This window comes from Dendrobates tinctorius, unplaced genomic scaffold (genome assembly GCF_039654945.1).
Source record: "Dendrobates tinctorius isolate UK_male_01 unplaced genomic scaffold, ASM3965494v1 ptg000254l, whole genome shotgun sequence".
Taxonomy (NCBI): domain Eukaryota; kingdom Metazoa; phylum Chordata; class Amphibia; order Anura; family Dendrobatidae; genus Dendrobates; species Dendrobates tinctorius.
In genome coordinates, this window is record NW_027361921.1 from 7,638,856 (window position 1) to 7,663,662 (window position 24,807).

At 43.9% G+C, this 24,807-nt stretch overlaps 1 protein-coding gene across 1 annotated transcript in view; it reads left to right on the top strand.

Moving 5' to 3' along the window:
* The window catches only part of VPS16 (VPS16 core subunit of CORVET and HOPS complexes), a 325,784-nt gene that overhangs the window by 82,409 nt on the left and 218,568 nt on the right, over positions 1 to 24,807 (top strand). Inside the window, exons 6-7 of the mRNA XM_073558129.1 lie at positions 12,613 to 12,728; positions 21,307 to 21,429. Coding sequence (XP_073414230.1) covers positions 12,613 to 12,728; positions 21,307 to 21,429 — 239 coding nt within the window. The remainder of the gene's footprint in view (positions 1 to 12,612; positions 12,729 to 21,306; positions 21,430 to 24,807) is intronic.

A 24,807-nucleotide genomic window follows, 5' to 3' on the forward strand; every position in this document is an offset into this window, starting at 1 on the left:
GGGTGTCAATACTTTTGGCCACAACTATATATATATTGTGGTGTATTAACCACTGTGTCCGCTAGGGGGCGCTGTGTGGAGGTCCCAGGAGAAGAGATGAATGGCAGAGTGTTGAGTGGCCGTTATGTATCTCAAAGTGGGTGGCTTTGAGATGGAGACTTATGTATGTGTGATCAGCAAGGACATTGCTGAGGTGCTGCGGTAATATGTGAGGGAGAAGTCTCCAGGTAACTAGAGAGGTGGGGGGGCCTGGTTACCTACAAACCCACCCAGGGGATGTGTTGAAAGCACGGTTGTAAAGAGTGTGAAAATGCCTGAAGGACCTGTGATGAGGTCAGTCATGTAACCCAGTGGGCGTGTCTATGAATGATATAATGTGGCCAGGGTGAGTCACAAGTGGTGAATGCTGGGACCTGGTTGGTCCAGTGTGGAAGGTCCCGCTGAGATGGAGCTTCCTGCCTGACAGCACATGTGGACGCTGTGAGCAATGGCGATGTGTGCCTGAAGAGTTCTCTGGAGGGGATAAACGTGTGCGGGATACTGAAGCCGCATGAGGAGCCCTGACGTGGGTGAGATAATTGTGAGGCTAAGAGAGCCTGCGTACTGGACATTGATAACCAGAGTGAAGCACTATAATGGAAGCTACGCAGATGTTATGAAGTTACGTTGCTTCTATGGGTTTATGCTGCTAAATAAACCGCATGGACTGTATTGATTTGATGAAAAATCCAGTGCCGGATGTGTTTTGTTCGCTGCCTAGCGAGAATCCCCTACTTAGATGACAGCGCTACCTCACATTTGGTGGAGAAAGCTATGGGCACTGTTGTAGCCTTGTTGCTGGGAGCAACGGAAGAGGACTGCAAAGTCGGTTGCTAAGGGCAACGGTTTCCAAAACATGCATGTTGCAGGGCTGGCAACGCTGAGCCAGGAAGGCTGACGGTTGGGGAAGCCACTGTCCGGCTGTGGTTCTGGAACCGTGGGGCGGCCTAGTGAGTAAGGCACTGTCCGGATCGGTGAGCCCAGTGCGGCCGTTTCCTCAGGAGAAAGAGACTGGTGATTGCTATAGGGTGCCTCTGAGGAGAAGAGGTATCCGAGGACCTGTGTGGCCGACACAGGCAATGGACTGGTGTCCGTGTGGTACTGACCTGGGTCAGTGGGAAAGACTGTTCCTGGAGGGTTCAGTGAGCAAGGTCCTGGAGGGTCAGTGTTGGGAAGATCCCTGGAGCACGTGGTATGACCTTGGCCCTGGTGAGGCGTAAGTGTTGGGCAGTCTCAGGCAGAGACGGCTCCCTGAATAGCACCCGCTAAGTCCCTGGACCTGGTGAGGCCAGTGTGTTGGGAAACCCTGGAAAGAGGGTCAGCTCCCTGAATAGCACCCGGTGCGCCCTGTGTGTTGGACGGTCTCAGGTGGAGACGGTGCGTCCTGAATAGCACACAGACATGACACGTGAGTTTTGTCTTGGTGTGGCCGGTGTGTTGGGAAACCCTGGGAGGAGGTTCGCTCCCTGAATAGCACCCGGTGCACCCTGTGTGTTGGACGGTCTCAGGCGGAGACGATATGTCCTGAATAACACACAGAAAGGACATGTGAGTTTTTGGAGTTTTTGTGTGGTGTTTTCTTTTCTTCTTTTCTCAACTCAGCCTGCGGTGGCTCAGTGGGAGTCAAGAAGGTGACAAGCAGCTTGATGTGGCTCAGTGGGGTCACGAAGGTGACAAGCGGCTTCGGGTAACTCGGCGGCTTACGAAGGGGACGATCGGCTTCCGGTGGGTCTGCGGGTCCATGAAGATGGCGCAGCAGGAGCTGCAGTGACTCCAGCCGCTGTGTGTGTGAACAGCAGCCGGTGGTATCGGTGGGCTCTGTCCTGGGCCCTGTATTGTTCAACATCTTTATCAACGATTTAGATGAAGGAATTGAGGGTAAACTGATTAAATTTGCTGATGACACAAAGCTAGGAGGGATAGCTAATACTAGAGAAGAGAGAGGATTCAAAAAGATATAAATAAACTGGAGAAGTGGGCAGCAACTAACAGAATGTTTTTTAACAGGGAAAAATGCAAAGTACTACATCTGGGCAATAAAAATGAAAAAAGCATATACAGAATGGGAGGAATAGGCCTAAGCAACAGCACATGTGAAAAAGATTTGGGTATACTAATAGATCACAGACTGAATATGAGTCAACAGTGTGATGCAGCAGCAAAAAAGGCAAATGCAATTCTAGGATGTATTAACAGAAGCATACAGTCTAGATCACATGAAGTCATTATTTCCCTCTACTCCTCTTTGGTCAGACCTCATCTGGAATATTGTGTCCAGTTTTGGGCACCACATTTTAAAAAAGACATCAACAAACTGGAGCAAGTTCAGAAAAGAGCGACCAGAATGGTGACCGGTCTGCAAACCCTGTCTTATGAGGAAAGGTTGCAGTATTTGGGAATGTTTAGTTTGCAAAAGAGAAGACTGAGAGGAGACTTAATAGCTGTCTACAAATATCTAAAGGGCTGTCACATTGTGCAAATGAGAATAAAGATGATCCTTCTACAAGGAAAGACTAGAAGCAATGGGATGAAACTGAATGGGAGGAGACACAGATTAGATATTAGAAAAAACTTTTTGACAGTTAGAGTGATCAATGAGTGGAACAGGCTGCCACGAGAAGTGGTGAGTTTCTCCTTCAATGGAAGTCTTCAAACAGAGGCTGGACAGACATCTGACTGGGATGATTTAGCGAATCCTGCTTTGAGCAGGGGGTTGGACCAGATGGCTCAGGAGGTCCCTTCCAACTCTAAGATTCTATGATCGGTGACAGCAGGAGCTGTGGTGGTGCCAACAAGGACTTGTGTGGTATCGTTAAGACATAAGCTGTGTTGTGTGAACTGTGGTCTGAGAAGACCGATATAACGGACATGGGGAGATCCCGAAAGGGGTTGGAGTCCCAGAAGGGGCGGTGACCCAACTCGGAGTGGTAACCCAAAAAAGGGTGGAGTCCCGGGAGGGGGCGGTAACCAAAATTGGGGTGGTTCGGGAAATGGAAGCACTGGTTGACTCAGTGGGTATGTCTGGAGTACCGCAGTATATGTGTATGTCTTGGGAGGAATGTAAGATAGACTTTCCGGGTAGTAATGACGGGCCCCAGGTGTGTACCGTGATGCTGTACCAGGAAGGAGTCTCTGGTAGGATGGACTCAGAGTCAGGTGACTCTGACAGGAACTCCGCTCGTTTTATCTCTGACCGAGAAAAACGTCAGAGTTTGCTGCATCCACGGGGTCGTTGTGAATTATAAGGTAGACAGAGTCCTGATTGAGATGAAAAAGGGGGAGTGCCAAGGCGGTAGTATGCCACCAAACTTAATGCGTACCTATGAGAGGCATCGGGACTGTCATATTTGAAGATGTGGGGTAGGAGGGTAGAGAAGTTTCTACTGTGGGGCTAGCAGACACTGAGACGCTGACGCCTCCTAACGTGGACAGGCCAGACGTAGGGGCGACCAGAGAAAGAATGACGTCGGACGAACTTACTGACCTGACGTCACCTGAAGGGTACAACGGTGTGAATGAGAAGGATGTGGTAAACAAAAAGAGCGGAGCTGACACACGGACAGAGAGTGTCTTGGGAGTTTACCGTACGGTGTGGTGTGACTGTGACGTGTTATTGCCAGTAGCCACCCCTAGGACAGAATCTAGTGCTGTGCTGACTGAAACTCGTGACAGGACTGATGGTAACCTAATCGAGAAGATAACAGGAGTAGAGACACAGTCAGAGGGTAACTGGGGGGTTCACTCAACTGACTGGACTAACCCAGGGGTACCCTTTGACGATATAATTAAAGAAATAATGGTGCAACACATGCTGGCCAAAAGAGAACAAGAGCAGGAGATACAGTTAATAAAAGAGACAGTAAAGGAACATCTCGAACGAGAAAGTGTGATGAGACAAACGGCCGAGCACAGAGTGGAGGAGCTCGAGAAAGATGTCTTGAAGCTCAGAGGTCACCTGTCAACGTGGCACAGCGTGAACAACACCTTAAGAGAGGATGTGGAAGGGCTTGATAAAGAAGTCTTGGAGCTCAGTGGTCACCTGTCAATGTGGCAAAATGTGAACAAGACCCTTAGGGAAGAGATGGAAGAACTCCGGGGAGTAGTTAAGTCTTCTGTGGGAGAAATTGGACGAAGACTTACCACGGGTGAGCGCAAGTGATAACGGGACAGAACGGCCAGTAGCCCTCGGGGCAAAGGGTCATGAAGTGACCAAATCGTGTGAAGTTGGGGAGTTAAGAACTGAAGAAGTCGGTCACCCGGTCAGGTCAACTGTAGTGAGGGAAGTGTCCGTGGTAAAGCTAGAGCCTTCGGTCCGGGAAGAGAGCAAGACCACAACCTTCCAGTCTGTGATTGATGTACCAGAGGACATGCAAGAAGCCTGTGCGGAGGAAGGTGTGCATGAAGCTTTCAAAGAAGCGGTCAAAGCGTGTAAGGTGCGCTGGGCACTGGAGACTCGGCAGTTGGTGATTAGTATCGGACAGAGAAGATACATCAAACCGAGTAGCTGTCCTGAAAGAGATTCATCTACAATGTCTCCACACCAAACAGCGGGTCAGGCGGAGTAATGTGAAGGCTGCTTGACGCCTAGAGTTAGCAAGGGAGGCTATGGATCGGCTGGGTTTGCGGAAAGATGTGGTGCCGGTACCCAAAGCTCTGATTGGGAGAATCATTGGAAGATCCGGGAAGGTAATGCAAGACCTTGTGAATATCTCCGGTGTGGTGAGGGTGAGGATCACTCCTGATGATGAAAACCAAGTATCCAGTGAAGTGGGTAGGATTTCCCTCCTGGTGGTTGGCTCGGTGGAGAGCCTGAGAGACTTTCGGATGCTCTTGGAGTATCGAGTGGGGTACCTGCAAGGGATTGAGCAGTTGAGGCGGGACCGTCGGCGAATCAATAGAGGTACGAAACACCAGGTGGCGGCCGCCTCCAACCCAAGATGTAAGGACCCGAAGAGTTCCGCCAAGAAGCGACAGGGCAGGTGGCCAAAGAATGTCAGTGAGTGGCAGTTCGGCGGGCAGTACGAGGCTGAGAGACATTAGTTCCGTTGAGATGCTGAGTGGGTCAGACTCAGGCCAGACAGTAGACCCAAGTAAGATGGATGACCGTACCAACCGGGGGAGCTGGTCGGGGAACGGAACAAACAGAGAAAGGAAAGTGGTGACTAGACTGTGTCTGATGACGCAGACAGACTGTAACTGGAGGGTCAAAGATCAAGACCGATATTCTGACCGCTGGAGGCGGGGGAGGCCTAAGGTAGAGAGGAGGCTGTATGACAGATGGAAAAGGTTCTCTCGACCTGTGGGGCAAGGGGTAATGAGTGCCCGGTCTCGAGCGCCTGATGTAATGTTGTGTGTTCAACCCCACAAGTTTGAACAGAGGGGCGAGGTATGTGGTGTAGTAACCACTGTGTCCGCTAGGGAGCGCTGTGTTGAGGTCCCAGGAGAAGTGATGAATGGCATAGTGTTGAGTGGCCTGTTATGAATGGGTCACCGAGGAGGAAAAAAAAACAAGCTAAATCTCAGAAAACCAGAGAAGTTGGTAACTATGCAGATTGCAGATCCCTGATCTTAACCACACAACTAGCAGCAGTCGTGGAGCGTTCCTACAAGGGTCCTAGACGCCTCGTCACAACCGGAGAGCTACATAAGCCTAAAGCAGGAAAAGAGGAAAACTAACTGCCCTAGAGCAGACCCCAAAGGAAAGACGGCCCCCCACATGTATTGACGGTGAAACAAGATGAAAATACAAACAAAGGCAGGAAAATAGACTGAGCAAACGATGGGGTCCGACTAACTAGAAAGGACAGGAAAGGAAAGATACTGTCTGCAATCTGCCAAAAAAAAACCTACCAAAATAATGTCCAACACTTCTGATGGCAAAATTAACCCTGAAGTCACTAGACTTCTCCCACTATATCAGCACTCTGAAATATTCTGTGACAGAGCAAAAAGAGGCCAATCTAATAAGGGACAAAAAAGGCAGATTGGAAAATACAGATAAATAGGAGCAAAGCCCCAGCTGGGGCAGTCGGATCACACAAGAAACTGAATTGACCAACAAGCGCAAGTGTGAACATTAGCAAAAAACAAACTTAACTTGAGAAGACTGGAAGAGAGCTGAAGTCCAAGACCTGAGAAGCAGACTGACTCACCAGCACCAGGATAGGGCGTCGGCTGTCTTATATCCAGTCTGATACTCCAGAGATCCAATCGTTATCCTCCTCATCAGGTGGCAGATCACTACCACTTAAACCAACCTCACTACCTCCTGTCACCACAAGAGGGAGAACGGAAGGGAACTCTCAACTGGTGGAATATAAAATGAGTTCATAACAGTGGCCGTTATGTAGTTATGTATCTCAAAGTGGGTGACTTTGAGATGGAGACTTATGTATGTGTGATCAGCAAGGACATTGCTGAGGTGCTGCGTTAATATGTGAGGGAGAAGTCTCCAGGTGGTAACTAGAGAGTTGGGGGGACCTGGTTACCTACAAACCCACCCAGGGGATGTGTTTAAAGCACGGTTGTAAAGAGTGTGAAAATGCCTGAAGGACCTGTGATGAGGTCAGAGTAATGTGACCCAGTGGGCGTGGCTATGAACGATATAATGTGGCCAGGGTGAGTCACAAGTGGTGAATGCTGGGACCTGGTTGGTCCATTGTGGAAGGTCCCGCTGAGATGGAGCTTCCTGCCTGACAGCACGTGTGGACGCTGTGAGCAATGGCGATGTGTGCCTGAGAGTTCCCTGGAGGGGATGAACGTGTGCGGGATTCTGAAGCCGCATGAGGAGCCCTGACGTGGGTGAGATAATTGTGAGGCTAAGAGAGCCTGCGTACTGGACATTGATAACCAGAGTAAAGCACTATAATGTCGCTACGCAGATGTTATGAAGTTACGTTGCTTCTATGAGTTTATGCTGCTAAATAAACCGCATGGACTGTATTGATTTGATGAAAAATCCAGTGCCGGATGTTTTGTTCGCTGCCTAGCGAGAATCCCGTACTTAGATGACAGCGCTACCTCACAATATTTATAATATAAATTCGCTGATTTTTGGAGGGCATCCAACCAACCCCCGCTAAATACTGTTACAATACATATGTTCATTTAACATTATAAAAATATCTATATTCTCTCATAGCATTTTCCTATGCAAACTTGCTGCTATAATCATGTTAAGATTTATTGTTTTATTTTGTGTTACAATGTTTTATTTTGTATGAATCTATATAGGCACACTACACTTATTTGCTGTGCTGTCACCTGTGTCTTAATTATTCCACTGGTGTGTAATCCGGATCTTGGTATATAAAGGTTTTATTTTTTAATGTCGGTCATCATGATTTAAGGGAGCTTGGTCTCCAGAAAGGCGTCGATCCGACAATCTGTAATCTGCCATGCTGATGTTTTATCATCTCTCTGGAATGTGTCTGTGGTGAATAAAATATTGCTTTTTCACTACGCTGTTGAGCTGGACATTCTGTCTACTTCATTTGGATTCCTCACGCCCTGACACAGTGGGTCCGTGCTACAGACATTAACAAGATGCAGAAACGGTGAGCTGGAAAATCTTTTTCCTCAGTCTTGCAGCAGTGCAAAACAAAGCCAACATCAGATTGGCATTTCTGTTTGCCTGTTTGGGATCTAAAGGATAATGTCTCTCCTCATGGAGAATGACATGTCAGTGTAAAGAGACTTATAGGCAATGCTGCTCTGTGAAGTTAAGTGTGGAAATTGTCTCTTTAGAGAGGAAGTTCTGGCAAAAATTAAGATACCACTGCAAAATTTTCAGTTTCTCTGATTTTTCTCTTTATAGGTTTGTTTTTTGAGTAAAATTGTACATATTGTTTTATTCTATAAACTACTGACAACATGTCTCCGAAATGTAAAGCTAAATATTTTGTATCTTTTTGTGGCAAATGAGAAGAGTTCAGAAATCCGTATTTGGTGGAATAACCATGATTTTTATTCACAGCTTTCATGTGTCTTGGCATGATTTCCACCAGTCTTTCACAGTGCATTTGAGTGACCTTATGCCACTCCTGGCACAAAAATTTAAGCAGTTATTCTTTGATGGCTTGTGACTATCCATCTTCCTCTTGATTAAATTCCAGAGGTTTTCAATGGGGTTCAGGTCTGGAGATTGGGCTGGCCATGACAGGGATTTGATGTGGTGGTCCTTCATCCACACATTGATTGACCTAGCAGTGTTGCATGGGGTATTGTCCTGCTGGAAAAGCCAGTCATCAGAGTTTGGGAACATTGCCTGAGCAGAAGGAAACAAGTGTTTTTCAAGGATAACCTTGTATGCGTCTTGATTCATAAATCCTTTGCAAAGATTAGCCTGCCCAACTCAAGTCTTGCTGAAGCATCCCCAGATCATCACTGATCCATCACCAAATTTCACAGTGTGTGCAAGACACTGTGTCTTGTACGCCTCTCTTGGTCTCCGTCTAACCATTAAATGATCAGGTGCTGGGCAAAGCTGAAAATTAGGCTCATCAGAGAAGATTGCCTTACTCCATTCTTCTATGGTCCAATCCTTATGGTCTTTAGCAAACTTCAGCCTGGCTCTCCTTTGCTTCTCATTGATGAAAGGCTTTTTTCTAGCTTTACATGACTTTAGCTCTGTCTCTAGGAGCCTGTTACAAACTGTTCTTGCTGTGCACCTCACCCCAGCTGCCATTTGCCATTCCTTTTGTAGGTCAATTCATGTCATCCTGTGGTTGCTCAGTGAAATTAGAATAAGATGACGATCAGCCCGTTCAGTGGAGAGTCGCTTTCGCCCTCTGCCGGTCTGTAGCTTTGTTGTCCCCAATGTCTGCTGCTAGACCTTGTTGTAATGGACTGCCGTCTTAGAAATTTTAAGGATAGAGGCAACATGACGCTCACTATATCCCTCTGCTAGTAAGGCCAGAATTGAGCCCTTCTTTTCCTCACTCGAGACTTTTCTTTTCAACTTCTTTGGCATGGTTAAAAGTTATTTTTTCATTCCTATTACTTTTGGGATATTACTAGCACTTGTTTTGCCATCTAGCTTGTCCTATTGCAAGAGGATTGTGAACACCATAGCAGGGTTTGTATACTTTCCTTCATTAAGTAAGATTTGGTTCAGGTGATCACCTAATCAGAAGCACATTAAGTAGAATGAGGTGTACTCTGGTTGGAATTCAACTGACACTGGAATGGAATGGCTGTCATACATGTAGAGACGCTGATTTTTATAAAATTGTGCAATGGTCTCTTAATTTTTGCCAGAGCTGTATATACAGTTCATTGGTTGTCATTGAGAAACTAAACATACCGCAATAGCCATAGGAAAGAAGAAATGGCTTCTCTGACCCAAATAATACAACAATCTTACTGAAAAACATTTAGGTACAGTTGAAACCAGAAGTTTACATACACTATATAAAAAATGCATGTGTTTCTTAACATCTGGCATGAAATCAGAATACCACAATGTAGAAATACTTGGCACTCAGATAGGTTTGTTCAAGAACTTATATATTGAATGTAGAAATTCCAGAAAAATGAGGCTTTTCGGTCAATACCTGACCTTCATCAGTCATCTGGAAGTGTGCTGTGTGTGAGCCTCCCGTGTCCACTGCTAAGACAGGAAGCGTGGACACTACAGACCCTCACACGTCACGCTTCCACACAGGTCTCCTTTATCCAGATGACTGATGAAGTTCAGGTATTTGAAGGAAACGTCTTATTTTTCTGGAATTTCTTCATTCAATAAATAAGTTCTTGAATATGAATACACCCATATGAGTGCCAAATATTTCTACATCACAGTTGACGGATTTGGTTATCCTACTTGTGCACCACCAGAGTTCCAGAGAATGTTTAAGCCATTTTAATTAATGACTGCAAAGTCAAAAATTTACATACACTAAGATGACTATGCCTTTAAACAATTTTGGACTGCCCATATGATGATGTCATGTGTTTGGAAGATTCTGACATCTGAGTTAGGCCTGTTTCACACTTCCGTTTTTGTGTCCGCCAAACGGATCCGTTTCCGTTTTTTTGACGGAAACTGATGCAAACGGATCCGTTTTTTAAAAAACGGATCCGTTTTTTTGACGGATCCGCGGTAACCACTAATGGAAGTCTATGGTACAAAAAACGGATCCTGCAAAAAAATGGCGGATCCGTTTTTTTACGGAAACCAACGGATTTTGACGGATTTGAAAAAACGGAAGTGTGAAACAGGCCTTAGAGACACCTGTGGATGTATTTTAATGCTCACCTGAAACACACTGCAGGTATCTTTGTGTAGCATCATGGGAAAGTCTCAAGAAATCAGCCAAGATATCAGGAAGAGATTTCAAGATACCTGAATGTGCCTAGTTCATCTATACAAACAATTATTCGCAAGTACAAACAAGATGGGAATGTACAGCCATCATACCACTCAGGAAGGAGGCTGGTTCTATGTCCCAGAGATGATCGTGCTTTTGTCCGACATGTTCATCTGAACCCAAGGACAAAAGCAAAAGACCTTGTGAAAATGACGGTGAAGGTGGTAAGATTGTGTCAATATCCACAGTGAAACGTGTACTGTATCATGGGCTGAAAGGCCACTCTGCCAGGAAGAAGCCATTACTGCAAAAGAAGCATAAAAGCCAGATTAATGTTTGCAAATGCACACAGGAACACATACCTTAATGTTTGGAGATATGTGTTGTAGCCTGATGAAACCAAAATTTAACTTTTTGGGCATAATGACCATAATTACATTTGGAGGAAAAGGGGAGAAGTGTGGAAGCCTAAAGAACACCATCCCATCTGTGAAACACAGGGGTAGCAGCATCTTGTTGTGGGGTTGTTTTGCTGCAGGAGGGACTGGTGTACTTAACAAATTAGATGGCATCATGAGAAAAGAAGATTATGTGGCAATACTGAAGCAACATCTCAAGACGATGGCCTCATGAGAAAAGAATATTATGTGGTAATACTGAAGCAACATCTCAAGACATCAGCCAGGAAGTTAAAGCTTGGGCAGAAATTGGCCTTCCAAATGGACAGTAACCCAAAGCACCCTGCCAAAATGGTAACGAAGTGGCTTAAGGATAATAAAGTCAATGTTTAGGAGTGGCCATCACAAATCCCTGATCTCAATCCTATTGAAAATTTATGGGCAAAGCAGAAAAGGCCGGTGCGAGCAAGGTGACCTAAAAACCTGTATCAGTTACACCAGTTTTGTCAGGAGGAACAGGCCCAAATTCTGACCAACTGTTGTGAGAAGCTTGTGGAAGGTTATCCCAAACGTTTGACCCAAGTCATTTAGTTTAACCCCTTAACCCCCAAGGGTGGTTTGCACGTTAATGACCGGGCCAATTTTTACAATTCTGACCACTGTCCCTTTATGAGGTAATAACTCTGGAACGCTTCAACGGATCTTGGCGATTCTGAAATTATTTTCTTGTGACATATTGTACTTCACTTTAGTGATAAAATTTCTTCGATATAACTTGCGTTTATTTGTGAAAAAAATGGAAATTCTGCGAAAATTTGGAAAATTTTGCAATTTTCAAACTTTGAATTTTTATGCCCTTAAAACAGAGAAATATGTTGCACAAAATAGTTAATAAATAAAATTTCCCACATGTCTACTTTATATCAGCACAATTTTTTTTTTGTTAGGAAGTTATAAGGGTTAAAAGTTGACCAGCGATTTCTCATTTTTACAACAAAATTTACAAAACAATTTTTTTTTTAGGGACCATCTCACATTTAAAGTCACTTTGAGGAGTCTATATGGCAGAAAATACCCAAAAGTGACACCATTCTAAAAACTGCACCCCTTAAGCTACTCAAAACTACATTCAAGAAGATTATTAACCCTTCAGGTGTTTTGCAGGAGCAACGTGGAAGGAAAAAATGAACATTTCACTTTTTAGTTATAAAAGTGATCTTTTAGCAACTATTTTTTTTTTATTTTCCCAAGGGTAACAGGAGAAATTGGACCACAAAAGTTGTTCTTCAGTTTATCCTGAGTACGATGGTACCCCATATGTTGGAAAAAGCTACTGTTTGGGCACACGTCGGGGCTCGGAAGGGAAGTAGTGACGTTTTGGAATGCAGACATTGATGGAATGTTCTGCGGGTGTCATGTTCCGTTTGCGGGTGGGTGTCATGTTAATTTGGTGAGACTTCCAGGCACCTGCAATATTGTTATCCTAGCTGTAAGAAACGGAATTGATATAGGTTTCTGAATATGCAGGGGTTTTGGTCTATTTAACAAAGCCTCCAAGTGGGACCTGATGAAAGAATTCTAAGTAAATGATTGTAGAAAGTGATCCAAAATCTTTGTACCTGATGACAGGATCACCATATATAAACTGAGGTCCTATGTTTGCTGGAGTTTCTTTCCGATTTCCTCCTAAACCACAAGAATATTGTAGTGTATTGCGCTTGCTGTGACTCGACCATAAGGTGTTTTTGAATATGAGCAGAATTCTGAACAATGACTGGTGTAAATGGTGGTGAGCTGTAAAATTCTAAAACTACAGAGAAATAAAACAATGCTTAATGAATTTTTCCTTGTTGTATGTTTTTCAGGTGCTAAAGTGCCACCTTCTTGTTGGACCGTTCTCCTACAGGATAGAATGACATTAATCTTGGTAGCCATTGGCAAAGAGATATTCCTCTTAGATAATACAGCTGTTTCTGTTATAGTAAGTGCAACAATTTTAGGTTATTTTTGCCGTTAGCGAACCTTAAACCTACAAACGAATGTTAAAAGTTGGAGATACAATTGCCCATGTAATTTGTCAGTGTGCAGAATTTTCTATGTTGTTCTGAAACAAACAGTATATTAGAAATTCTACTGAGAACCCAGGGTTGAATATCCTGCTAATCCTTTCTTTTTTCAGCTAGTGAGCCTAGTCAATGGGCAGTATGCAGGGAAGCTTTATTTTGCTTTCAGCAAATCTGGTCCAGCTCACCCTGATGGAGGCTTAAAAGAAACTTAGGCACAGAAATGCCACTCCTGCCCGGTGTGGCCAAAGGCCTAATAGAAGATATTCCAGATGTTTCTTTTCTTAAAACAATTCAAAAAGTTTATTCCAAAACATGGTAAAAATTAGCAATCTTGGTGCACCCAAGTAATATGCGATCAATCCTACGCGTTTTGGACTAAAGATAAGTTCTTCATCCTGGATAAAGCTGGTACCAAACATTTCCTGTTTAAATAGAAAACGTGACTCGCCTTTTGGGTGATGGAAGCTCTGATTAGTGATTACTAATTTGCAAACAACATTTTCTTGAAGATTCGTCTTGTCTTTGACTCCTTCGCTACTTTGGACGTACTGAGTACAATTTTATGCACACAGAAGCTGCGCACTCGATCGCCGCCAGGTGAGCAGCTGATATCCCAGCTGACACCTGGCTCTCACTGTCAGGTGTCAACTGTGATATTAAAGTTAAAAAAATGGAAAAATATATTTAAAAAAAAAATCTGAAAATTTATAAATAAAGTTAAATAGAAATTATTGGTACAATATATTTTTATTTTTAGGTAAAAAAATAAAGAACACGTTTGGTGTCTTTGCTTACAGGGCGACCTGCCCCATGAAACTGTCCCACTAGTTAACCCGTTCAGTGAACACCTAAATTAATAAATTAAATAAAATTAATAAATTAGTAAAAAAATAATAAAATGGGGCAAAAAACAATGCTTTATCATATCGCCAAGCAAAAAGTGGAATACAATGTAGTCAAAGATACTAATATAAATAAAAATGGTGTCACTAAAAACGTCATCTTGTCCTACAAAAAGCAATCTGCCGTACAGTTGAATCAGCAGACAAATAAGTTATAGCTCTCAGAATAAAGCTATGCAAAAATATTGTTTTTGTAAAATAGTTTTTACTGTGTACAAGCACCAAAACATAAAACAACTAATAAATGAGGTATCGCTGTAATTGTACTGATCCGAAGAGTAATGCTGCCTTATCAATTTTATAAACCACATGTGGAATGGCATAAAAAAACCTAATTCCTAAATTGTTGGTTTTGTTCATTCTGTCTCCCAAAAATGATAATAGAAAGCGATCAAAAGATGTTGTGACTGAAAATGGAACCAAAACCTCAACTCCTCCCTCAAAAAACAAGCTCTCTCACTCAGTCTGGTGGACAAAAAATATGGAAAAATTATAGCAATTTAAATATGACAATGCAAAAACATCTTTTGCAATAAAATGCATTTTACAGAAAAAAACATATATATACATATACACACACTGGTCAAAAAAAAAAAGGGAACACAAACTGCAGAATATAACTACAAGTAAATCAAACTTCTGTGTAATCAAACTGTCCACTGAGGCTGGTTTCACACTTGCGTTTTTTGTGCTGCGTTTTTGCGCATACGTTTTTTTCCTATATTTAACATTTTTTTTTGTAAAAACCATGCGCAAAAAAACAAGAAAACGCATTAAAAACGCATGATGCGGTTTTTATGCGCGTTTGTACTGCGCACACAGCGCAAAAAAACGCAAGTGTGAAAGTAGCCTTAGGAAGCAACACTGATTGACAAGAAATGCTAGTCTAAGGGGGTCCGGCTTTCTCTCTCTCTCTCTCTCTCTCTCTATATATATATATATATATATATATATATATATATATATATATATATACAGTATATCTCTCTCTCTCTATCTATCTATATATATATATATATATATATATATATATATATCTATCTGACCCCCTTAGACTAGCATTTCTTCTGTGGTGTTGCTATCAGTGTGTCAGGAGTGGGAGAAGAGGGTTGCATTGACAATCCAACACAATGGGCAGCACTTTGAACACATTTTATAAGTGGTGATAAACTTGTAAATAACTCATTAAAGAATAAAGTTACGTTAAAACCAAGCACACCATTGTTTTTCTTGTGAATTCTCAATAAGTTTGTTGTGTCACATGACCCTCTTCCCATTGAAAAAAATAAAGTTGGATCCAAAATGGCCGACTTCAAAATGGCCACCATGTTCACCACCCATCTTGAAAAGTTCCCCCCTCCCATATACTAATGTGTTACAAGCAGAAAGTTGATATCACCCACCATTCCCATTTTATTTAGATGTATCCATATAAATGGCCCACCCTGTATATTAGTGTATTATTGCTTTGTCGCCATAAAAGGAGGGGAGGGAGGTCCAGAAACATTTATCGCACAGGGATCCCAAGCTGTCAGTGTACGCCAAGTGCACCTCTGGCATGCTAGTCAGACTGCCAGAAACTGACCAAGTGTACAACTGTGTTGCTGGTGAGTCTCAGCCATTGACAAAATGTGTGTGGATTGTCTAGGAAGTGTGTTGCCATTACTGTGTCTTCTTATACGAGCTCAGTTTATGGCATAGAAGGGCTGCTTAGATTCTTTTACTGTAAGTTTTATTTTTTTTTTAAATCAGATTTTTTTTTTTGCATAACAAAGTACGAAACAACAAGCATATTCAATCTGTCAACAGTAGACAAGTTATAAATTTTCCAATATATTTCCCATTCCTTTCCCCCACCCCCCTTCCCTCTGTAAAGCACATATACAATTATTTAAATAAAAGTACACAGTAATGCAGCATAGATCTTCCGAGGTCAGTACCTCTCCTCCCAGGGATTCCATATTGTTTCAAAGGTACCAGCCCTTTTCCTTTTAGCGTATATACTCTTTTCTATACCTACAATATTGTCAGACTGTCTATAGAACTCCCGCATTGTCGGTGGTTCTTCACTTATCCAACATCTGGTGATCAGTTTTCTCGCAATATACAATAGTCTAGCTATTGCTAGCTTATGGCAATTCGATACCCCAATCTCCTCTACTTACCCCAAAATACATATCAGAGGGTCCCTTTCAATTCTACAGTTATATACCCTTTCAATTGCGGCCGTCACTTCCACCCAAGCCATATTTAGCTTTGGACATTGCCATAGCATGTGAACAATCCCAGCCCCATCGGTCCGACACCTCTGGCATTCGGAGGTATGTCTCAACCCGGCTTGTATAGCCTTTCTGGAGTACTATACACTCTATGGAGCACATATAACTGAGAAAGTCTGGCCGGTTCGCTCAGTGATAAATTAGGTATATATTCCATTATTGTTTCACATTTATCTTCCTCTATGTCCCCTACCTCTTTCTCCCATTTCTCTTTTGCTTTAATTGGATATCTTAGTAGGAAGGCAAACAGTAGGTCTCTATATATACCTGAAACAACACCTCTTGTTCCCCCTTTTGCACAAAAATAGTTTACCAGAATATCCGCCTGAACCTTCATATTAACTGTTTTTCTCTGGGTCCTGTAAGCATGGTGAAATTGCCTGTACTGAAACCTACAGATCTCCGGCAGCCCATAAACCACCTGTAGTTTTTCAAAAGGAACAACTCCTGCCCGTCCTGTACCTGGCCAATGTAACATTTTCCCAAACCCTTCCAAATTTTAAAGTCCCCCATTTTAACAAACTCCGGTAGATTATAATTTTGCCATATTGGAGAGAAGTCAGTTAGATATTCCACCCCACTAATCTTCTTAATTTCCTCCCACATCTTATGAATCAGTAAACAAGTGGGGTAGATCAGTCCTAATTTCCTAAAGCCTCCTGCTTCCAGGCCCTGGATCAGTGGACTCCTATCTAAAACATGGGCCAAGACCCTTTGTGTTGAACCCATATTATCAGTTTCTCTCCAGCCCTTTATATGTTGACCCTGCGCAGCTAAATAGTAAATCCAAGGGTTCGGAAGTACCAAGCCCCTTTCATCCTTGGGTCTCTGCAGAATTTCCAGTCGAAGCCTTGCCTGTTTTTTCCCCCAAACCAGATCTCTGAAAATGGAACTAATGGTGCGGAACCACCTTTTGGGAATCCAGATAGGGGCCTTATATAACATATATAGTAGCTGAGGCATTAAAATCATCTTAATCAAATTGATTCTCCCCACCACTGAGATATGCAATCTGCTTCATGTTCCTATTTTGTTTCTGAATTTCCCCAACAGCAGAACCAGATTGAGATCAATATAACTAGAAAGTGGAAGCGATACCTGAACACCCAAGTATTTAAGTCTCTGAACCACCGCTAGTTTCGCTCCCTCTCCCCCCAACATGAGCTCATCCTCCCCGCCATCAACTGCCATAATGTTGGACTTCTCCCAGTTAATGACTAGGCTCGACACAGACCCGAATGTTTTAAGAATGTTCATCACACCCAACAATGAGTCTCCAGAATCCTCCAAGAGCAGCACATCATCTGCATACAAAGCTATTTTCTCTTCTATCTTTCCATAAATAAATCCCCTGACCGAGGCCGCATTTCTAATTTTGTGCCAAGGGCTCCACTGCCAATGCAAAAAGTAGCGGGGACAGCGGACACCCCTGCCTAGTCCCTCTGTAAAGGCCGAAACTGTATGACAATTGCCCATTAACTTTAATCTTAGCAGTCGGAGATGTATATAATAACTGTATCCATAAAATAAAAATTGGCCCAAAGACCAAACTCCTCAACACTTCCCATAGATACCACCATTCGACAAGATCAAACGCTTTACGCGCACCCTACGACCCCCATTGTCCGACAGCAGCTGTAAGTTCAAGAATAGTCTACGTAGATTAATTGCTGTGGATTTATTTGGCATGAAGCCAGATTGATCCAGATGAACAAGGTTTTGGATCACACTCGTCAATCGGTTAGCCAGGACCTTAGCAAGAACCTTAACATCTAATTCCGGATCCTTACCCTCCTTTGGAATAACCACCACCACCGCCTCTCTCATGGACATTGGCAGCTCCCCTTCCTTCAGTGCCTCCTCAAAGACTACCTTCAACTGAGTCATTGTCAACCCCTTTAATTGCTTATAGACTTCTCCCGGCAGGCCGTCCGCCCCAGGGGCCCTATTATTTGCCATTGACATAATGGCAGATTCAATCTCCTCTTCCGTTATGGGCTCTTCCAACCTAAGTCTGTCACAATCTTTAATATTAGGGAGTCTCGCCCTCTCAAGAAAGTCTTTGTCCCCAACAGAAGCCTCCAGTCCAGATGTATACAACTTTTTATAAAACTTCCAAAATTCTCCCAAGATATCCCCTGTGGTTTCCAGCAGTACCCCATCATCCATCCTTAATTTGTACACATATGAAGAGTCTCTCTGTGCCGCCGATACCATCGAAAATAAGTGTCCCACTTTTTCTGAAAAGCTCTCCGTCTCTCCGCCTTCTCCAAGTCTAGCTTATTAACTGCTTCCTGAGCCATCCTAAGCCTTCTCTGATTTTCCTCCGATGGGTCCGCCACCATATCCATCTCCGCCCTCTCCAATGACTCCACAATCGCCTTATCCTTTAATCTAGTTTTACACTTAGATATTTCCCCAAAGAAGAGGCCTCTCAGAAAGGCTTTCATGGCATCCCAAACCACCCCTTTTATTAGTACTGCCCTCATTGAGCTGCCGGTATTCTTTCATCTCCCTCTCTATGATGTCCATATTTATATGTTCGAACCATAAGGGGTGCATTCTCCATCACCCCCCTCGCCAAATCCTCCCCATTGTCTTTTTAATAGATAATTCAATAGGCTTATGTTCCGAAATTACCGTCTGAGTCATTAACTCATTGCCCAACGCTATATCTATCCTTGAGAGGGACCCATGAGTAGCAGGAGTAGCAAACTTCATTCTCGTTCCTTACTCTCCAGAGATCCACCATCCCCAATTCCCTCATGAACATACCAAATGGCGATAGTTTCTTTGCCCCTTTATCCACTCCCTTTTTATGTCTGTCCCATCCTTCATCTATTACATTATTAAAATCTCCGATAAGTAGCAATGGTAATCCCATTACCTTCTTAAATAAGTCAAATATTTCCTGTATCTTAGTCCTCGAGAATGGGGGCGGTATATACATCGCTGCCACACACATCAGCTGCCCATAAATTCGACTAATTAAAAAAACATATTGTCCCTCACTGTCCACATGACTCTCCACTTCCTCAAATGGTGTAGATTTCCCTATGAGCAGAGAGACCCCTCTGGCGTATGGAGAATATGTGGAATGATATGCCTTTCCAATCCACCTCCTTTGTAATATCTCCACCTTTTCCCTCAATAAATGCGTCTCCTGAAGGCATATCACATCCGGCCCCCTCTTTCTAATATATTCCAGAATTGCCGCCCTCCGTGTCCCTTCAGACAATCCTCTTATATTCCAGCTGAGTATTTTAATTTTATCCCCCATCATATATACTCAGGTGGATAACTTCCCAGACTCCATGAAATAGACCACCGCTGCATGTGCTTTTTGGAACTTGTTCCAGAACAAACAGACACCTCCAATCCCTCCACCCTCCCCAACATTTAGCACTACAATAGCCCATAAACATAATTTTGATATATATTCAACCTCTCCTCTCGGATAGTGGGTAAACCTGATACTGATTACCCTCTTAACGTTATTTCTAAGTTGCTATCAATCTATCACACCCCAGCAACTCCTCCGCATATACAAAACTATAGTAATACAGCTTTTTGAACATAAAACTATCCCTCTTAAATCTGCATCCTATATTAAAAACAGGAACTATCAGACTCCACCAAGCGGTAATCGTCCAAATTTGTCATATAAATCTTCGTCTTCTCACTTCCCTCTTTCCTTTCCCGCCTTAAGTTTCTTAGTATCTGAGTCCAACCATTTGGTAGCCTCCTCCGGTGTTGAGAAAAAATGAACCGTGCCCAGGGCCACAACCCTGAGTTTTGCTGGGTATAGTGTGGAGTAGCTCAATGCCAAGTTTCTCAGCCTCTGCTTCACTGCTCCGTATTTAATCCTGTGTTTTTGTACTTCAGCCGAGTAGTCAGGATAAATAGAGATCTTTTGACCATTGATACACATTATCATCAGCCTCTCTGGCTTTCCACAGTATAGTGTCTCTGTAATTAAGGATTTTGGCAATGATGGTACGAGGGGGAGATCCAGGAGGATGGGGTCTCATGGGGACACAGTGGGCTTTTCCACTGCAAACAATTTAGGCAAATTGGTGAAGCCAATCTTACTTTGGAGCCATTCATCAATAAACTTCGTAGGATCAGTCCCTTCAGCCTTTTCAGGGATGCCCACAAGTCTCACATTATTCCTTCTGGACCGGGTTTCCAAGTCATCATTTTTGGCATTTTTATCAGCCAAGACAGCACATTTCTGCAGACATAGAGTGTGAGTCTTCCACATCTTAGCAAGCTGATCTTCCAGCACACTCACTCTTTCCTTCACTGCACCTATTCAGGTATCAACTTTATTCATGGCAGCTTTCAGTTTAGTCACCTCACTTTTAACCCCATCCAGTCTGTGTGTAAGGGACTTTAATGTGGTTTTACAAAATTTAACCAGGTCATAAATGTCACGCAGCGTGGGCTCCCCCATGCTCCACAACAACTTCCTGCTCCATGTTCTCCTACTCTTGGCACTCTTCCTCCCCCTCTGACTGCCCCCGCACCACTTCTTCCTCCGAGTCTTCATCCTTATCTGTTTCAGTCTCTCCATCATTCTCCCTCCTCACCTCAGCCACCTCCTTCGCAGCTCCCTCCACCCAGGCATACTTTTCCAGCCTGGCTGCTACCTCTAACCTCCTTGCTTAGGAGGCATTGGCGGCGTCTGCTCTCTCCCTCAGCTCAGTGCTGCTGGCGCCATCTTGGGCCTGGTTCCCCGCTCCTGTCAGAATGTCAGAGGATCCCCAAATCCAGGTGTGTAAAACTTGTTGCATCATTCCCAAGAAGACTCATGGCTGTACTATCTCAAAAATGTGCTTCTACTCAATACTGAGCAAAGGGTCTGAATACTTATGACCATGTGGTATTTCAGTTTTTCTTTTTTAATAAGTTAGCAAAAAATTTCTACATTTCTTTTTTTTTTTTTCAGTCAAGATGGGGTGCAGAATGTACATTAATGAGAACAAAAATGAACTTTTTTGAATTTGCCAAACGGCTGCAATGAAGCAAAGAGTGAAAAATTTAAAGGGGTCTGAATACTTTCCGAACCCACTGTAGCACGAGCTGTTCAAAAGTTCAGCTTGTGCTGCCAAAAAAGCCGCCACACATCTATGTTGGCAAAAAATAATGTTGAGACTCTAGGAACAAGGCAAGGAAAATGCAAAAGAAATTAATTCTCTGGTCATTAAAGAGTAAATTTAGACTGTCAGACCATGTCTTTGAGTAGAGTATTATAGTAGGCATACAGATTTGATATATGAACACAACTTAACTGGCCACATTTTTTGTAGACCCTGCCCGGGTTGAGCCCTCTGTCTGGCACTTACCTGCATATGTCCGTGTCATTTCATTATAAGTACCTGGCCGTGTTCACAGACACTGGTTACATATGGCTGGGAACGTCATCACTGAAGGTAAGTACAGCATTCCTTATTTCTTTATTTGCTAGTAGCTGAAAAAAAAGAATGTTTATTGAGCAGATATGAGCAAGCCAATAATAGCATAAAAGTCCGTAAATGAGCAGCAGTGCTATCCCAATTCACAGAGTATTCTCATTATGATATTCAGTGAAGTTCAGAAATTGGTGACTAAGAATTTCATATTGTTTAATCTCGTAGAGATTGTTGCACCTGAAACATTTATGGCCTATGGATAAGAGATGCAATAAATGTCTGACTGATGTGCGTCCCACATCTGGGCACGTTTGTACCTTGGGAGCGGGGCCTGTTCCTTATGCTGTGAATGATTCAGGTGGGACATCCAGTTTTAAAGATTATCATCCCCCTGCTCTCCTCCTTAGTAAACTCAGCTTGATTTTACTATATATAATGGTTTTGTGCATACGTAGTTTTATATATTATTTTACAGTATTGTTAAAGTATTATTTTAAGATGTATATTGTGCATAGTGGAAAGGAATTATTGTTCTTTCATAATGACATTCAGAATGTTAACGGGAATCTGTCAGTGACTTTATAGATACTAACCCAATGATACCGAGTAGGAGGAAAACCATGTGTGCAAACAACCTGTTTGCAGAGGTTTGAGTACAGTCTTAATCCTTGTACGTGCTTTGATTCTCAGCTAAAAATCCAGCCCAACTTCTGTGCAGAAATCTCGTGCCTATGTGGTTATCTAGACTGACACATGCACGATACTCTCCTTATCATGGGAGACAGTTTACTTTGCAAAGTTGTGCCATTGATCAAACACAAGTGGAAGGTTTTGGGCTGAACTTTCATTGGAAACCTTGCAGCACTTTCCAGGATGGGGTACTTGCTTATAGCACATACGAACTCTTGCATGTTAGATGTACGGTAAGTTTGTTTCCTTTGCATTGCTAAGTCAGACTTGCACAAGTGGTTGTGTCTTATAGCCAGCAGTGTTACTTTAGTACCCATGAGGGTATGTACACAGGGATATTTCTGCTGCAGAATGCAAGTGCTTCTCACAAAATTATACTATCATCAAAAAGTTAATTAGTGGGTGAGGAGCGTGTGACCAGACCATCAGCCGCCTCCTTGCAGCTTTCCTAACACACTGCCCAGCACTTGTGCACATACAATGTCTGCCGGTGGAGGAGCATGTGACCAGACCATCAGCCTCCTCCATGCAGCTTTCCTCACACACTGCCCAGCACTGGTGATAATACAATGGCTGCTGGTGGAGGAGTGTGTGACCAGACCATCAGCCTCCTCCATGCAGCTTTCCTCACACACTGCCCAGCACTTGTACAGTGGCTGCTGGTGGAGGAGCGTGTGACCAGACCATCAGTCTCCTTCATGCAGCTTTCCTCACACACTGCCCAGCACTTGTACAGTGGCTGCTGGTGGAGGAGCGTGTGACCAGACCACCAGCCTCCTCCATGCAGCTTTTTTCACACACTGCCCAGTACTTGTGACCATACAATGGCTGCTGGTGGAGGAACGTGTGACCAGACCATCAGCCTCCTCCATGCAGCTTTCCTCACACACTGCCCAGCACTTGTGACCATACAATGGCTGTTGGCGGAGTAGCGTGTGACCAGACCAGGGCCGGCTCCAGGTTTTTGTGGGCCCCCGGACAAAAGTGTCTCAGTAGGCCCCTTTAACATGTACCATAATTCATGATGCACAGATACGGCAAAGAAATATAGGTATAGCACAATGCCAAAGATATCACTTACTTCTTACATTACTTGAGCGATCTCTATTGTACATTCTACAATAGCTCAGAAACCAGCAAATCCTCGCAGAGCACAGTGCGTGCCCTAGTGGGGATTCAAAAGTTTTCATTTAAGACCGGACAGTATAGAACTCCATACAGTATTCTGGGCATCACATAGTCTTCCATACAGTTTATTGGGCACCACATATTGCTACAGAATGAGCCTCATATAATGCTCCATACAGAATAATGAGCCCCAAATATTGCTTCATACAGAATAATGAGCCTCATATAATGCTCCATACAGAATAATGAACCCCAAATATTTCTTCATACAGAATAATGAGCCCATATATTGCTCCATACAGAATCATGGGCCCCCTATATTGCTTCATACAGAAAAAGGGTCCTCATATAATGCTCCTTACATAATAATGGGCATCATATAATGCTCTATGCAGAATAATGGGCCCCATACAATGCTCCATACAGAATTCCATACAGAAAATGGGCCTCATATAATGCTCCATACAGAATAATGGAAACCATATAATTCTCCAAACAAGATAATGGGCCCCATATAATGCTCCAAACAGGATAATGGGCTCCATATAATGCTCCAAACAGGATAATAGGCTCCATATAATGCTCCATACAGGATAAAGGGCCCCATATAATGCCCCATACAGGATAATGGGCCCCATATAATGCTCCATACAAGATAATGGGCCCCATATAATGCTCCATACAAGATAATGGGCCCCATATAATGCCCCATACAGGATAATGGGCCCCATATAATGCTCCAAACGGGATAATGTGGCCCCGTATAATGCTCCATTAATGTGGCCCCGTATAATGCTCCATACATATAGAATGGGCCCCATATAATGCCCCATAGAAAATAATGGGCTCACCTCACCCGCTGGGCTCATTCTCATCTCTGCTGGGCTCATTCTCATTCCCCCTGGGCTCACTCCCCCCCCCCCCCTCACTCTCTCATCTCCCCCGCTGGGCTCATTCCCCCCGCCGGCTCACTCTCATCTCCCCCAGGGTCTGGGCTCATTTCCCCCCGGGCACACTCTCCTCTCCCCTGGGGCCTTGGCTCATTCCCCCCAGGCCCCCCTGCTTATTCTCCCCCCGGCCCCGCCGCCGCTCATTCTCAGCGCCGCTCACCTGAGTCCAGGCGCTGGTAACTTTTTCCTGTGAAAGCGCGCGGTCGGTGCCAATCATTAACCCCTTCACGACCAATGACGCCACATAGGCGTCATGAAAGTCGGTGCAAATCCGACCAGTGACGCCTATGTGGCGTCATGAGAAGATCGCGCTCCTGCGGGTCGGGTGATCGGGTTCAGTCAAAGGTCACCCGACCTGCCGTTGCAGGGGGACCTAGACTTCACCCCAGGGGTGGTGGCTTCGCCCCCCCAGGGATACGATCACACCTGGTGACCTTTTAGTCACCCCCCCTCAGATCTGATTGGAGCTAGCGTCCATGTGACGCTAGCCCTCCAATCAGATGTGGAGGGGCGGAGCATAATGATGGCTGCTTCCTTCCTCAGCTTCATCCCGTCTGTGGAAGCTGAGGAAGGGCGTGACTGACCGCTGCTCTGCCCCGTGATTGCTGACGCGATCTAAGTCGATCTAACA